This window comes from Nerophis lumbriciformis, linkage group LG17, assembly GCF_033978685.3.
Source record: "Nerophis lumbriciformis linkage group LG17, RoL_Nlum_v2.1, whole genome shotgun sequence".
In the NCBI taxonomy this organism is placed as follows: domain Eukaryota; kingdom Metazoa; phylum Chordata; class Actinopteri; order Syngnathiformes; family Syngnathidae; genus Nerophis; species Nerophis lumbriciformis.
The window spans coordinates 21,223,934-21,240,382 of record NC_084564.2 but is presented as its reverse complement, the minus strand read 5'-3'; the positions used below and the strand labels follow the sequence as shown (position 1 = coordinate 21,240,382).

The 16,449-nt window shown below is 39.2% G+C and overlaps 1 protein-coding gene across 1 annotated transcript in view; it reads left to right on the top strand.

The window, feature by feature from the left end:
- The window catches only part of st3gal4 (ST3 beta-galactoside alpha-2,3-sialyltransferase 4), a 67,508-nt gene that overhangs the window by 12,793 nt on the left and 38,266 nt on the right, over positions 1–16,449 (top strand). Inside the window, exons 2-4 of the mRNA XM_061972717.2 lie at positions 6,017–6,081; positions 15,775–15,856; positions 16,090–16,179. Coding sequence (XP_061828701.1) covers positions 6,066–6,081; positions 15,775–15,856; positions 16,090–16,179 — 188 coding nt within the window. The 5' untranslated portion in view covers positions 6,017–6,065. The remainder of the gene's footprint in view (positions 1–6,016; positions 6,082–15,774; positions 15,857–16,089; positions 16,180–16,449) is intronic.

The following is a 16,449-nucleotide window of genomic DNA, read 5'->3' as shown; positions in this document are numbered from 1 at the left end:
ACTCATTTTCATTAATTACTAGTTTCAATGTAACTGTTTTTATATTGTTTTACTTTCTTTTTTTATTCAAGAAAATGTTTTTAATTTATTTATCTTATTTTATTTTATTAATTTAAAAAAAAAAAACCTTATCTTCACCATACCTGGTTGTCCAAATTAGGCATAATAATGTGTTAATTCCATGACTGTATATATCGGTTGATATCGGTATCTGTAATTAAAGTGTTGGACAATATCGGAATATCGGATATCGGCAAAAAGCCATTATCGGACATCCCTATTAAAAACAATATTCAAATATTATCCTTAGCTCCGCCAATGGCTGAATAAAAACAAAGAATAAATAAATATAAAACCAATATAAAAATAAATATGATTAAAAACGATTTTAAAGGGTAAAACCAATTAAAACAAAAAATATAAATCAACATTTTAAAAACACAGAGGACCACACAACTCACGTAGTGTTAAAAGCCAAAGAATAAAAGTGAGTCATTCACACATCTTGGTGGTGTGCAGAGCAACTGCTGTAGCGATCGCTCTACGCATTGTGCTTCTTTCTCATCATACATGGCATCATCATACATATCTTGTCTAATTGATTCCAACATATTGAGGCAATTTTTAACCCGTAGTTAGTTTTTTTTGTTGCGTCTTGTTTGCTTCATAAAGAGTTGCATTTCCCTCACTTGGCTGGATGCTTCGGTTTCAGATTCTGGAACAAGTTTGTTGTGCGGATGCCTTTTTTGAAACAAACTTTGCACCGTGCAGTCACTTGTTACACGTCTGTTGCCACAAAACTAAAGTACTGACAACACTTTTCTTTTCTGTCTCACTTTTGTTAGCATTAGCCATGTTTTGCTATGTGAGTCGCTATGGAAGTAAGGGGACGGCGCAAGCTACGGAAGCCCCTGAGGGGCAAAAAGTATGCCGAGCAAAAGGAGATAAAAGTATTTTTTTCAATTTTAAAATCGTCTGCAACAAAAAACTAAAATATATCGATGACATTGATATATCGCCCAGGCCTAGAACAAACGAATCAATAGAATGCCGATTACTAAAATGATCGATAGCTGCAGCCCTACACTGAATGAAAGAAACTATCGTACAGTGAGACAAAGTTTGTACAACAAAGCACATTTTTATTCGGTCTGTGGTTTGTAAATCGAAAAGTTGGTCCAATTAAGCGTTCTTTGTAAATCGAGGTCCATTCTCCACTGTATCATTATTTGTTTAACCATGACGTCAGATTTTAATATTTCCAAGATGTTACCGTCTAATGGAGAGTAATAATGCGGCCCACAGAAGAATTGCTGTAGTAATCAACAGTGCCTTTTGACATTCATCACCAATCAGTCCCATGTAATTTATACACCATTTTTCAGTGCATATTTTAGTCCTTACATTGCCCCTACATAATAGACCGATTCAGTATATATAGTTAGAAAAACAAATATGGCGTCTGCTTCGAAACAACGTAGCTCGTGCTACATGTTAAAACTCACTCTTCTAAGTCTTGCAAGGAGAGAGACATTTGAATAGGTTCTTATAGTTCAACGCTAGTTGCACAATGGGTATGCATGGAATCATGGTGTCATCATGGATAACATTGATTTGAAACGTTTTTGAGACAAAATCACTGATGAAGAAGTCAATTGTTGTGTAAGTGATCCCTTTTTGTCGCCATGTTGTGCATATGGTGCAAAGTAGTACACGGCAGAAGATGAAACGGTGCATGTTTGTTGTAAAACTACTCTGCAGGGACTCACCTCGTCGACATGGTTACAACTCCCGTGAGATGATGCGTTTAGGAAGCTGATTAAAGGCACCAGCGAGAGCTTATCCTCACAAAAGAGGTCAAATTGTTACATATTATGTCCCAATTTTGATCTGACTGGATTAAAAAAGAAAGAAAGACAACATGATGTGATTTCAAGGTTATTTGTGGTTGTGAACGCTCAGTTGACCTGATACAGTTCTGTTGAGAGTGTAATATGTTTGTTCTTGTTTCCTTTTTGTTACTAATCAGTTTGAAGCGGGTATGATCATACCATGCGCATTCTGAGGCAAAGGAGAAGCTGGAGAGTTGTGGAGGCTAGGGCCGGCCCCTGGCATAAACACGATGTGGGTGTTTTGAACCACTTCCGCCAGCCTAGACATGGCCATCGTTGTGTCCTTAAGCAAGAGACTTCACCCTTGCTCCTGATGGGTCGTGGTTAGCGCCTTGCATCGCTGCTTTCGCCATCAGTGTGTAATTGTGTGTGTGGATGGGTGAATGTGATGTATAATGCAAAGCGCTTTGGGTATCATTGTAGGTATAGTGCAGCGATATATAAATACATACCATTTACCATTTCTTTTCCCCTTGAACCGATCAACCTATTTTGTTTACGTTTTCATATAAACTTTGGAAATTATCTGGAATAAAAACACATAACTATTGAACATATTGGATTTAATTGAATTGTTGTTGTCATTGTAGTCTTTCTGTCAGTCATAGACAATTTAGAGTGAAAAGCAAAACATTTTTTCACTCGCATACAAAACATTCTAACTTGGATTGTTTTCCTGGCTTTAAGACTCTCCCGAAGGACAGTGCGGCGGAGACACAACAAACCCCCTTCTTGTCTCTCATGGACACACACCTGTTGTTGTTGTTGACTTTGGACTGACTAGCGACTGCACGACAACAAGGCCGTGGAACAGAGACACGCGGCAGGCTTACACACACACACACATGCATCCACAAAAAATATACGGCACAAACACACCCCACCCCCTATCCAACGCCCTTGACGCGAATCCTTTAGGGGTGATGGACGGGTGGGCAGCACCTGAAGAGCTGCAGCCTGCCACCGTGGCCCCTACTCCCTACCCTCTGTTGCAAGTCTCGAGATGTTGAAATATGTATATGTGCTTTGCTATGGAGGTTTTTTCCCACTCCAGACTGGGCCCCCTTAGGAGCCCAGTCTAGATTGTATTTTTTTACTCATCCTACCCCAGCGTTGACCTTTTTCCCATCTTTTACGGGGAGCCTATCAGCGTTTCTGTTCTGTAACCCTGTACACTGTTTGCTTGTCTAATCTTGAACGGGTTTGTGCTGAAAACAAAGTTTTGTTGTACTTGTGCAATGACAGCAAAGACCTATCTACCTACCTGTTGGCATGCGTGTTGCAGACATGGCCAGTGGAAAAAAGATTTTGGAAAGTCTTTGGAAAGACTCGTGATGAAGGTGCCACGTGGTCGGGTTCTGGCTGGGGCCCAGGACCTTGCTGTCTCCGAGGCTTTGCACTGAGTGCTTGTTATGCCCTCTCTTCCCACAGGGGAGGGACAGGGCCCCCCTCACCCCCGGCACGGCTGTCGGTAACATGCCAGGTCGTTCGCGGAGACATCACTTCAGTATGTCAAATGAAAGTTGAAGAAGGAAAGAGTCTGGTTGGAAATTTCTTACAACTTTCAGACATCCTCCCAGTAGTAACTTGGACAAGGCAAATTTTCTCACGACTACTGAAGACTCTTGTTGACAAAGATGGCGATGAGTGGAGAGGGAGAAGGGTGGATGTACATCCTACCTATGTTGTAGTGGAGGGTGCAGGATTTCAGCACATGGTAAAAACACAATTTAATATCCACATGTTTACATTGTTTTTGTTTTGATTTGAACAAAGCAAACTCTAGTGTTAATAAAGATGGTTCACTTTGTTTGTGGTTTATATGTGTATCAATATAGTACAGTTACATTTTTAGTCTACACTAATTTAAGGGTCAGAATTTTAGGGGCAATTTTAAAGTTTTATTATATAATATTTTTGTTAGAACCACAACTGAATAGTAGCGGTGGGTTATCGCGATAAATGGTATTCTGGGTAGGGATGTGGACTAAGCTATTTTGATAGTTGACTGGTCTTATATAGGCATTGGCTTTTAAATTCAGCTTGATGTTTTTCGGCATGTGTTCACCAACAATGAATACAGTAAAGATAACCTCCATCCATTTTCTACCGCTTGTCCCTTTTTGGGGTCGTGGGGGGTGCTGGAGCCTATTTCAGCTGCATTCGGGCGGAAGGCGGGGTACGCCCTGGACAAGTCGCCACCTCATCGCAGGGCCAACACAGATAGACAGACAACATTCACACTCACATTCACACACTAGGGCCAATTTAGTGTTGCCAATCAACCTATCCCCAGGTGCATGTGTTTGGAAAAAATAAAGATAACCTAATTCAGAAATATGAATTAATCTACTGTGCTGCTCATTAAGCTGCCACACAATATGATAAAAGATAATATATATACCGTATTTTTCGGACTATAAGTCACAGTTTTTTTCATAGTTTGGCCGCTGGTGCGACTTATACTCAGGAGCGACTTATGTGTGAAATTATTAACACATTACTGTAAAATATCAAATAATATTATTTTGCTCTTTCACGTAAGAGACTAGACGTATAAGATTTCATCGGATTTAGCGATTAGGAGTAACAGATTGTTTGGTAAACGTATAGCATGTTCTATATGTTATAGTTATTTGAATGACTCTTACCATAATATGTTACGTTAACATTTTTGCGTTGAAAAAATTCGGAGGCACACCGCCAGCAGAAATCATAAAAAAATTAAAATCAGTTGACAGTAAAAAATCGTCGCAATTGTTGGATATAACTTTAAACCATAACCAACCATGCATCACTATAGCTCTTGTCTCAAAGTAGGTGTACAGTCACCACCTGTCACATCACGCCGTGACTTATTTTGAGGTTTTTGCTGTTTTCCCGTGCGTAGTGTTTTAGTTATTGTCTTGCACTCCTATTTTGGTGGCTTTTTCTCTTTTTTTGGTATTTTCCTGTAGCAGTTTCATGTCTTCCTTTGAACGATATTTCCCGCATCTACTTTGTTTTAGCAATCAAGAATATTTCACTTGTTTTTATATGTCTTTGTGGGGACATTGTTGATTGTCATGTCATGTTCGGATGTACATTGTAGACGCCGTCTTTGCTCCACAGTAAGTCTTTGCTGTCGTCCAGCATTCTGTTTTTGTTTACTTTGTAGCCAGTTCAGTTTTAGTTTCGTTCTGCATAGCCTTCCCTAAGCTTCAATGCCTTTTCTTAGGGGCACTCACCTTTTGTTTATTTTTGGTTTAAGTATTAGATACCTTTTTACCTGCACACTGCCTCCAGCTGTTTCCGACATCTACAAAGCAATTAGCTACCGGCTGCCACCTACTGATATGGAAGAGTATTACACGGTTACTCTGCCGAGATCTAGACAGCACCGACACTCCACAACAACACATCATTTGCAGACTGTAATTACTGGTTTGCAAAAAATATTTTTAACCCATATAGGTGAAATTAGACAATCTCCCACGGCACACCAGACTGTATCTCACGGCACAATAGTGTGCCGCGGCACAGTGGTTGAAAAACACTGCTCTAGGCATCTGTGTAGAAGTTGCAAAAAAGCCCCTTCAGTATAAAATAAAATCGATAACGGGATAAAAAATTGTCATTGTTTGACAGCATTTGAAAATATGTAAAGGTTTGCTATGTGCAACAGTAACAGAACAGTTTGAATACATTATTTAATTAGTATTCCCAATTCCCTGAAGTACAGCAGTCATAGTTCCAGTTTGTAGTCCGGTTTTGTTGTGCCAAACAGACTTTAACGACGAAGAGGGTCTTTGAGCCGGGAGATTTCTCAGACCGCCACATGAGCCCTTAAGAACAAAGTTGAACTTTCAAACAAAATGAGTAAATTCCTATGGAATCCATTTACCAGAGTCACTTCCTGGGTAGCTTCCTGAATCATCCTTAATCATTACAGTGTGTGACTACCGTTTGGTGGGAAGGGCAAATCTGATGGCACTTCCCTAATGCTAATTCACCCTCTTGTCTAATAATGGCTGTGTGTCATGTTTAAAGACGTGCTTTTTATTCAGAGCTGCCATTTGAGTGCTTCAAGCCGGGTCGGTTTGCATGTGTCTGACTCTTTTCTTGCTTTCTTTCTTGCCCTGAAGCCCTGACACATCAGTTGTGAACTCCCCAAGAGAGACCGAGACACTGGAAATGACCGAGAGAAAAGGTAAAAACACTCACTCCTGATAGGTTCACTTGATGTATTTGTGCTTGTTTGAAGGGAATAAGCGGTAGAAAATGGATGGATGGATGGATGCATTTAAAAGCTGTAAAACTACAAACTGGCGCTCGCAAACTACCAATAGCTCTCCTATTACAGTGATACCTCAACTTAAGAGTGCCCCAACTGAAGTGTTTTAAGTTAAAGTTTAAGTACCAATGATTGTCACACACACTGGGTGTGGTAAAATTTGTCCTCTGCATTTGACACATCCCCTTGCTCACCGCCTGGGAGGTGAGGGGAGCAGTGAGCAGCAGCGGTGGCCACGCCCGGGAATCATTTTGGCGATTTAACCCCCAATTCCAACCCTTGATGCTGAGTGCCACGCAGGGACGTAATGGGTCCCATTTTTATAGTCTTTGGTATGACTTGGCCGGGGTTTGAACTCACAACCTACCGATCTCAGGGCGGACACTCAATCAATCAATCAATCAATGTTTATTTATATAGCCCTAAATCACAAGTGTCTCAAAGGGCTGCACAAGCCACAAGGACATCCTCGGTACAGAGCCCACATAAGGGCAAGGAAAAACTCACCCCAGTGGGACGTCGATGTGACACTCTAACCACTAGGCCACTGAGGCATATACTTTAAAAGGGAATAGCATTTTTTTTTTTGCCCATCGTTCACAATCCCTAGGTAAGACAAGAACACAAGTTTTTCTTTTTTTTTATGTGTTCTAATTCGTAAAATCGTACGAGGTGGCCAACAATTCAGCTAATGGGAGGACACTATTCGTCCCATAAAGCCCTTTAAAAAAAACCATTGAAAAACCGCCAACAATACTCAATTTACATGTCATGACCTGAATATTAACCAAGTTATGCAGCTATAGTGGTCCTCAGAGGCGTGATGCGCAGGCCCACTTTGTGGACATGCCCTGGCATCACCCTACCAATGCCCCGCTGCCTTGTGGGTTAGTCTGGGAAGACAAAAGGCTAGGGGAGCACACCCTGAGAGAAAAGCAAGTGCTGGTAGGCGCACCATAGGCCGTCCTCCGACAGACCGGAGCTCCGGCAGCCTCCTGCAGCTGTGAGGAGGTACCGGTCGTCCTGGGTTTCCCTTGCCACCGTATACAGCTCCCCACAGTGAAGAAGTGACGTTGGAGTCTGCACGTCTCCCTCGTGGAAAAAGACCTCAACGGCGGAGTGGGCGGATGATGGTTGCATAGAAGCTCCACAACGGTCACAAAGGTGGTCTCCATGCCATTGGACCCTGGCCTTCTCTTTGCCAAGGACAGTGTGGTGGCTGTCTGTGCACCAGTGGCCCCACTTTAAAAGATTCCACGCACAGGCGTTCTCCTGAAGGCAATCCCACCAACAGGAGGACAATCATACTCGTTTCGAGTGATCGCCGACGATTAACCAAGTATTAGCGATATTGTTGTTGTAATCGCTAACGCAAAGGAAACATTTATCAGCGCCGCAGTGATCACAGCTAACTAGCTTATGCCGCTATATTAACATATTGAGCCGGTGAGATGCTGTATCGCCTCTGAGTTGGTAAAAGTTAATTCCAGATTATAAATCATGTCTCTCACCTGGATAGTAGAAGTTTGTGGCCATAAATCGAGAAATTGGTCAACATTGACATCCAATTTATGGCTTGTTTGCGGCACCTTTTTTAAATTAATCCTTCGTGAGGATTATGAATATTTTACTTCATCTTACCGGGAAAGTATAAACATCCTACTAACCGGCAGCCTAGTGAGAGCAGACATTGTACCGTAAGTGATTGTTTTATTATGTTCAGGCTCAAAAATATAAGGCTGTGGATTATCATTTTTCCCAAAGTACCGTATTTTTTCGGACTATAAATCGCTCCGGAGTATAAGTCGCACCCGCCGAAAATGAATAATAAAGAAGGAAAAAAACATGTGTACAGCTCTGGTAATGGGTACATTCGCACCCACCTGCACAAATGTACTTCAAAATGTAACAATCAAAATAAATATGACTTTTTTTTTGTTTACTAGGGCATGCATATATAATATGCATTAGTTTGACCATTTAAAATCAACGATAATAAAAAGGAGATGCCCCAAAAACTTGGAAAAACGCGATTCATAGCGTTACTTTTTGGTGTAACCATCATGAGCGTTCTGTTCAGGTATATTTCTTTTATATTTTAAAAAATCATCATATTTATGTATTACTACATTTAAATAGGTATTGATCTTTAAGCTGTGTGTATTTTATTTCAGTTTGCTTTTGACATCTTATTTAGAATTGTAGTTGAAACTTTTACAACCTTGTGTTGCGCTCATGATGGCGTAACCAAACTAGATTTAATTTAATTATCTTATTTTGAATATTTATTCCCTTTTTTACATTTAGTATATTTAAATATTCATTTATAAACATTGAATACATTTCAAATATCAATCAAATGCAATTGCCTTCATCTTATCGGGTAATGTTTAGTTACACCAAGTCATGAGCGTAACACTAAGCTTCATCACTTTGACTTGTAATATCTCTAATTCTGGTGGTGTTTTATGCTTTTTTCTTTTTGGAACGTGTACTATACATATAATACAATAAAGTCCCATATAAAATTATGTTTCTAGCAATACTTGAATTTTGCCTTTGATAGTAACACTCCAATGTCCATTAGTGGAGCTGTACACATATATAAGTCGCACTGGAGTATAAATCACATTTTTTGGGGAAATTTATTTGATAAAACCCAACACCAAGAATAGACATTTGAAAGGCAATTTAAAATAAATAAAGAATTGTGAACAACAGGCTGAATAAGTGTACTTTATACGACTCATAAATAACCAACTGAGACTGTGCCTGGTATGGTAACGTAACATATTATGGTAAGAGTCATTCAAATAACTATAACATATAGAACATGCTATACGTTTACCAAACAATCTGTCACTCCTAATCGCTAAATCCCATGAAATCTTATACGTCTAGTCTCTTACGTGAATGAGCTAAATAACATTATTTGATATTTTACGGTAATGTGTTAATAATTTCACACATAAGTCGCTCCTGAGTATAAGTCGCACCCCCGGCCAAACTATGAAAAAAAACTGCGACTTATAGTCCGAAAAATACGGTAGTCTTTTTTTGTCTCTCATTTAGTTTGTCATGAGTCGCAGTGTTGTTGTTGTTTTAAGGGAAAAGAGAACGTTGTCATGCGCTTCTGAAATTAATCGGCCGCCGTTTGCTTAAGATGACCAAAATATGCAAATATTACAGGGTTTTATGAATGTGCCTGTTACTACATTACACATATACTTACAGTATTTATATAAAACAATGATGGAGGCTTTTGGATGTTTTAGAACACTTTATAGGCGGAATAAAGCGACTCCCATTGGCTCCATTGTTCGCTGACTTTTGCTAATATTTCTTTAAAGCAGTGGTTCTTAACCTGGGTTCGATCGAAGCATAGGGGTTCGGTGAGTCGTGCTCAGGGGTTCGGCGGAGGTCAAGACACACCCGACTTTATCGTGTAAATAAAAACTTTTCACTATCGGCGTATTACGGATACGGCAACAGCAGAAGTCACACTGATTTGCAGGCGTGTCATTTGTTGTGAGTTTATGCACTGTGTTGGTTTTGTTGTTTGAACAAGGTGATGTTCATGCACGGTTCATTTTGTGCACCAGTAAAAAAACATGGTAACACTTTAGTTTGGGGAACATATTCACCATTAATTAGTTGCTTATTAACATGCAAATTATTAACATATTGGCTCTTAACTAGTCATTATTAAGTACTTATGAATGCCTTATTCGGCATGGCCTTATTATAACCCTAACCCTCTAACCCTGGCCCTAACCCTCTAACCCTAACCTTAACCAAATAACTCTAAATTAAGTCTTTGTTACTTAGAATATGTTCCCCATACTAAAATGTTACCAAAAACATATAACTTTGTCTTGAATTTGAAAAAAAAACATTTTATTTTTCACTAAAGAAGGGTTCGGTGAATGCGCATATGAAACTGGTGAGGTTCGGTACCTCCAACAAGGTTAAGAACCACTGCTTTAAAGGCTAGAATGTCTCACATAAGGATTGTGAATGATAGGCTCAATTCCAAAAAAGTGCAGTTCCTCTTTGTTACAAGCGAAAATTTGAGTTACAAGCCCCTCCATTAGTAAGATCTGCCCAAACCATCCGGTCTTAGTTACTAGCATTAGCTTATAGCTAGAGATCGACATAAACTTGTTTTTCCAACCATGGTAAGTTAAGAAAGTGAGTGTGAAGAACAGTGCTGAGAAGAAGAAGTTGGTGTTGTTCATTGAATTAAATAAATACATCATCAAAAATATGAGTAGCCAACTACGAGCGTATCACTACTAGTCTGCACCATTCGGAAGCCAAATGAGTCTAACTCTAGCCAAGAATGTTAAAATATTATTCAAACAAAGAAAATTTATCAATGGAAGTATTAAGAAGCTGCTGATGGTGTGTTTGACGGAGAAGCAGCTCAAAGGAAATCCTGTAGAATTCCACTTTCCAAGGTAAATTATTTTAATGTAATTATTATTACATTCATTAAACAACTGTAATTGTTTGTAGTCCATTCTATTGTATTGTTTGTAACACAATATTTATTATCTAAACTTGTGGGTTTTTTTTTTTATTTAAAGGCATGTTGTGTGGGGTAGCGCCAATTAAATTGATTTCAATTAATCTTATTGGGCGGCATTGATTTGAGACACAAATATTTGGAGTTCAAAGCTCCGTCACAGAACAAATTAAGCTATTAAGTTGAGGTACTAATTTAGCTTCCAAGTAGTTTGTTTGGGTCGGAACAAGCTATAAAAAAATAAATGTTATAAAAATGAGTAGCTCTCAGGCCATTTTTATTTTGTAAACGTAGCTCTCAGAAGAGCCCTGCCTTAGAGACTACATAGAGTGGTTTTCTTTATTTAAAAACTAATTTCAGGAGTTTTCTGCTTGTCACAGACTTGTTACTGTAGGAACTATCCATCCATCCATTTTCTACCGCTTATTCCCTTCGGGGTCGCGGGCGGCGCTGGAGCCTATCTCAGCTACAATCGGGCTGAGTCGCCACCTAATCGCAGGGCCAACACAGATAGACAGACAACATTCATCTATTAATTTGGCTTTCGACTTAACTGAATATTAGTAGGTTTTACCGTTTTAGAGTATCGGTTTACATCTCGTTCAGGTGTGTTTGCATTAAAATTACACTTTATTGGCAGACGCTAAAACGTGAACAAATCTCCTCTGGAAAAGACTTTGTGTCAGATTTTGGGAGTGCATCTGTTCGAATATTTGTGAGGTGAGACGTCACTGATGGTGGGCCTGAAAAAGGTTCATCCCAAAGGTGTTTGATGGGCTCGAGGTCAGGGTTCATGTGCAAGTTATACCACGCCAAACTCTGTTGCAGCATTCCTGCCTGGGCCTTATTTTGCCCACTGGGCTAGTCATGCTGGGTTTTCCGGAAGCATATTGTTGTCGAGACTTGTCTCTAATTTGGATTTATTTCCAAATCTCTTGTTTTTCTATGACAAACCATCAACGCCTTCATTTTATTCTGGTCAGAAACTGAAACTAGAAACAGTGATGGAGGGGACACATTCTTCCAACCTAACTAAAGTGTTCAGAAGTAGAAAAGACTGAATGCTTTCTGGATTGATGACATGACTCTTTACGAACCAGATGGGATAGGCACTAATGGACGTACGGCGCCAGCAAGGTTGCAGATTGGATTTACTATGACTGAGCCAGTAGCACGTTTTCAGATTGAAGACGGACTTAAAATAAACTCTTAAACTTGCTGTCAGGCACACTGTTTGACAAATACTAACTCCAGCCAAAAGTCAAGAGGGTCTTCCACCAGAATGTTTAGTGCTATAAATCCATCATGTGCTTTCACCCTCATGCTTTTCAGAAGTATACAGTTTCAGTGTTGAACTGATCTTTGACTCTTACCATTATTTTTGTTCACCTCCTGTGTAAAGAATTTGAACAATTTCCCTTGTGGATCAATAAAGTTTGTCCAAGTCTAAAGAAGATCATGAAAGTATGGAAAAATATATTTAAACATATGGGAGTTAAATAGTTCCCAAAGTCCCAGATTTAGCCCAATGAGTACCAAAAGAACAATAGTATGTACTAGAGATGTCCGATAATGGCTTTTTTGCCGATATCCGATATTCCGATTATTGTCCAACTCTTATTTACCGAGGTAGGGGGTAGCGGGGCGTGTATATTGTAGCGTCCCGGAAGACTTAGTGCTGCAAGGGGTTCTGGGTATTTGTTCTGTTGTGTTTATGTTGTGTTACGGTGCGGATGTTCTCCCGAAATGTGTTTGTCATTCTTGTTTGGTGTGGGTTCACAGTGTGGCGCATATTTGTAACAGTGTTAAAGTTGTTTATACGGCCACCCTCAGTGTGACCTATATGGCTGTTGACCAAGTATGAATTGCATTCACTTGTGAGTGTGAAAAGCCGTAGATATTATGTGATTGGGCCGGCACGCAAAGGCAGTGCCTTTAAGGTTTATTGGCGCTCTGTACTTCTCCCTACGTCCGTGTACTACTCCGTACAGCAGTGTTTCAAAAACTCATAAATTTTACTTTTTGTAACCGTTACCGATAATTTCCATTTCCATTTTAAAACATTTATCGGCCGATAATATCGGCAGTCCGATATTATCGGACATCTCTAGTATGTACGGTACATAATAATGTAAGTAGTATAGGATATAAATACAGTATGTTATACATAGCATAGGGTAATAGGAATAGAATATAAACATTAATTGTGATCCTCTTATGCAAATAGAATGTAAAAACAATTACACCAAACCAAATAAAGCCCACTTCAGCAGAGTTGTGCAAGTGAAGTGTTCCCCCTGCGGGGATGGGGAGGCGGTGATGAGGGTGGGGATGTTAGGGGGTGATTGGTATCTATTTCTCTGCATCTTCTGTTAGACTTTGTGTTAGACTACTTTGCTTCCTGGCACATGCCCACACCCATTTCCTCCACCGGCTTCAACTGAGTCAGACATAGACACACTGCGGTGCCATTTGATTCAATTAACCGCCAGGGATCTCCTTTTCTTTGGTTTCTTCTTCTTTGTCACGCCGCTCCGAACACGATATCCTCATGCCCAAACATACCTGAAGCTGTCCCAGATGGAGGATAAATGTAAGATCCCCACACACTTTTTCTGTACTGCAACTTAATAGATGATTATTTGTGTGGGGATAATAGTAACACTAATGGAGTGGCGAGACAGTATTTCTCAACTTTGATTAATTGATTGAAACTTGTATTAGTAGATTGCACAGTACAGTACATATTCCGTATAATTGACCACTAAATGGTAACACCCGAATAAGTTTTTCAACTTGTTTAAGTCGGGGTCCACGTTAATCAATTCATGGTACAAATATAAACTATCAGCATAATACAGTCATCACACAAGTTAATCATCAGAGTATATACATTGAATTATTTACATTATTTACAATCCGGGCGGTGGGATGTGGAGGGGGAAGGGGCGGTGGGGTTAGGTTGGGTTGCTATCAGCATAAACTGTTCATAACTGTGGACAGTTTTATGCAAGCTCTTTAAAGTCATGCTTGCCTTGGGAATGATTAAAACATCTAGTGACCTCTGACCTCACAAATGATCTTCTAAAGAGTTTTTGTCCTAGATGCCACTCTTACTGATCCTTCTTGTCACTTCCGTTTGCTCGTCACCTCGTGGTTGCGAGGCAGGACGCCTTCATGAAGAGTGCCGCTTCCTGCAGTTCGGCAGCGTTGGCGTGTTCATGCCTCAGTAGTTTTTTTTTTTTTCTTCGGGTATAGAGCCACAAGGGTAAAGGCTAAAGCTAACCTGATGAGTTGGGATGATTGCTGTCCTGTTTTATTTCCTCTGATGGTCACAGTCAGCTGTTTGGCCGAGAAAAAAATTGAGGCCAACACATTAAAAGACCTATCTATCTATGCAAAGCAATGAGAGATAGCGGGGCTTCACGATATAGACGATATACTATATAAATTATATAAATTTGGCCAAGGATAGCTTTAATATTATTGTTATATCATGATAATGCATGTTGATGACACATTCTGGCTGTATCCTGAAAATTTGACTTATGATTTCAAAGCAAGTTATTTTCCATCAATTTGTGTGTACAAAATTCAAATAACCAAATGCATATGCAATTGTGTAGTAATATAATGAGATGATTACATTATATTCATACATTCACTGTTACAAGCGATCCTTTGAAGGCAGCCATAACTGCGATGTGGCCCTCGATAAAAACAAGTTTGGCACCCATGGTGAACAGCCAACCGCTAAGCAAGATCCCTTGATCGTAAACATGTTTCAATACAAATATCGACAGTTATGATACTAAGTACTGTACTGTATCAGTATATGATCGATACCACAATGATTAGATTATTTTATTATGTTTGGGTGACTTTGGTATCCATGTTCATTACCCGAGTAAAAACTTTGTATTCATTGATTATGATAAACGGTGTTTGAAGCAGTCTGTTCCCTTATGTACTGTTTATAGACAGTTACCTAAAGCAGTGGTTCTCAAATGGGGGTACGCATACCCCTGGGGGTACTTGAAGGTATGCCAAGGGGTACGTGAGATTTTTTTTTAATATTCTAAAAATAGCAACAATTCAAAAATCCTTTATAAATATATTTATTGAATAATACTTCAACAAAATATGAATTTAAGTTCATAAACTGAACATCAAATCAAGTAGGCTATTCCATTCATTACAATGCAACAATTCAATATTCAGTGTTGACAGCCCGATTTTTTGTGGACATGTTCCATAAATATTGATGTTAAAGATTTCTTTTTTTGTGAAGAAATGTTTAGAATTAAGTTCATGAATCCAGGTGGATCTCTATTACAATCCCCAAAGAGGGCACTTTAAGTTGATGATTACTTCTATGTGTAGAAATCTTTATTTATAATTGAATCACTTGTTTATTTTTCAACAAGTTTTTTAGTTATTTGTATATCTTTTTTCCAAATAGTTCAAGAAAGACCACTACAAATTAGCAATATTTTGCACTGTTATATAATTTAATAAATCAGAAACTGATGACATAGTGCTGTATTTTACTTCTTTATCTCTTTTATTCAACCAAAAATGCTTTGCTCTGATAAGGGGGTACTTGAATTTAAAACATGTTCAAAGGGGGTAGGTACATCACTGAAAAAAAGTTGAGAACCACTGACCTAAAGTACATGTTGTTGTTCACCCTCTTCATGACTTACTTAGCATACTGTTGTCACATGCTTGCAGGTTCATTGAAATGAAAGTGAACGATGGTTTACGGATGTGAACACAATGCTATGAATGAAAGGCAACCTGTCATGTCACTCGTGTGGTCAATTGGATGGTGTTCCAATTTGGATGGAAAGAGGGTTTGTAATCATATGGTAACAGGTTGACTTTCTTTCATAGAGTCATGTTATTTGACCTGCTTGCCTTATCAGCTGGGACCAGAACGGGTTGACCATACTGTACTTACTGTATGTCTCCAGATAATAATAAACACTCCTACTCATGTTGGTACTTTAGGCCATAGTTTTTCTTTTTTCAGCATCAAAAGTTATAAACATTTTTTTTTCTCTCTCCCTTGACTCCAGCATGGTGCCTTAGGCTTTTACCAGTTATCTTCTTCTTCATCTCCTTTGTCGCCTACTACTGTTCCTATGCCATAATTCAGAGGTAAACACACACACTTGTACACACTGTTATTGATGTCACTTAACACCAAAAAACTCTCGAGGTCTATAAAATGCTGATCAATTCCTAAAGGTAATGAAATCCAACACAACGTTCATGAATTAGACAGATTTAACGTTTTTGCACTTTTATTCAAGGCTTTTGTTGACATTTTTTTTTTAAACACAATTTAGCAGCACCAATTGTCACTCTTTTGGTGATTGTGTCTGTTCCAGCTACACAGGCACCAGCAAGTCTGTCTTCAGCAGCAAGTCTCTGTGTGGTGGCTGGTTGACGCAGAAGAAGTGGGAGAGCCTGAACTTCAAGTGCGTCACCTCTTTGTTTTTAACTGGGGAGGAGGGTGTGTATGGTTTATTGGGGCTGGCGGGCATTTTGAATTTGAACAAAAACGTGCTTGTTTTTTTTAAGTAGTTTATTTTAGAACATAGCACATGCTTCCATTTGCGCATGATAAAACTGCATTCTTAGGTTATCACAGCCCAGTTATTTTCTGCTAAATCCACTCCTTTATTTCTTAGTTTACTCAGCTGTACAGTTACAAGCCACTACATTAGGTACTGCATGGTTAAAAACGG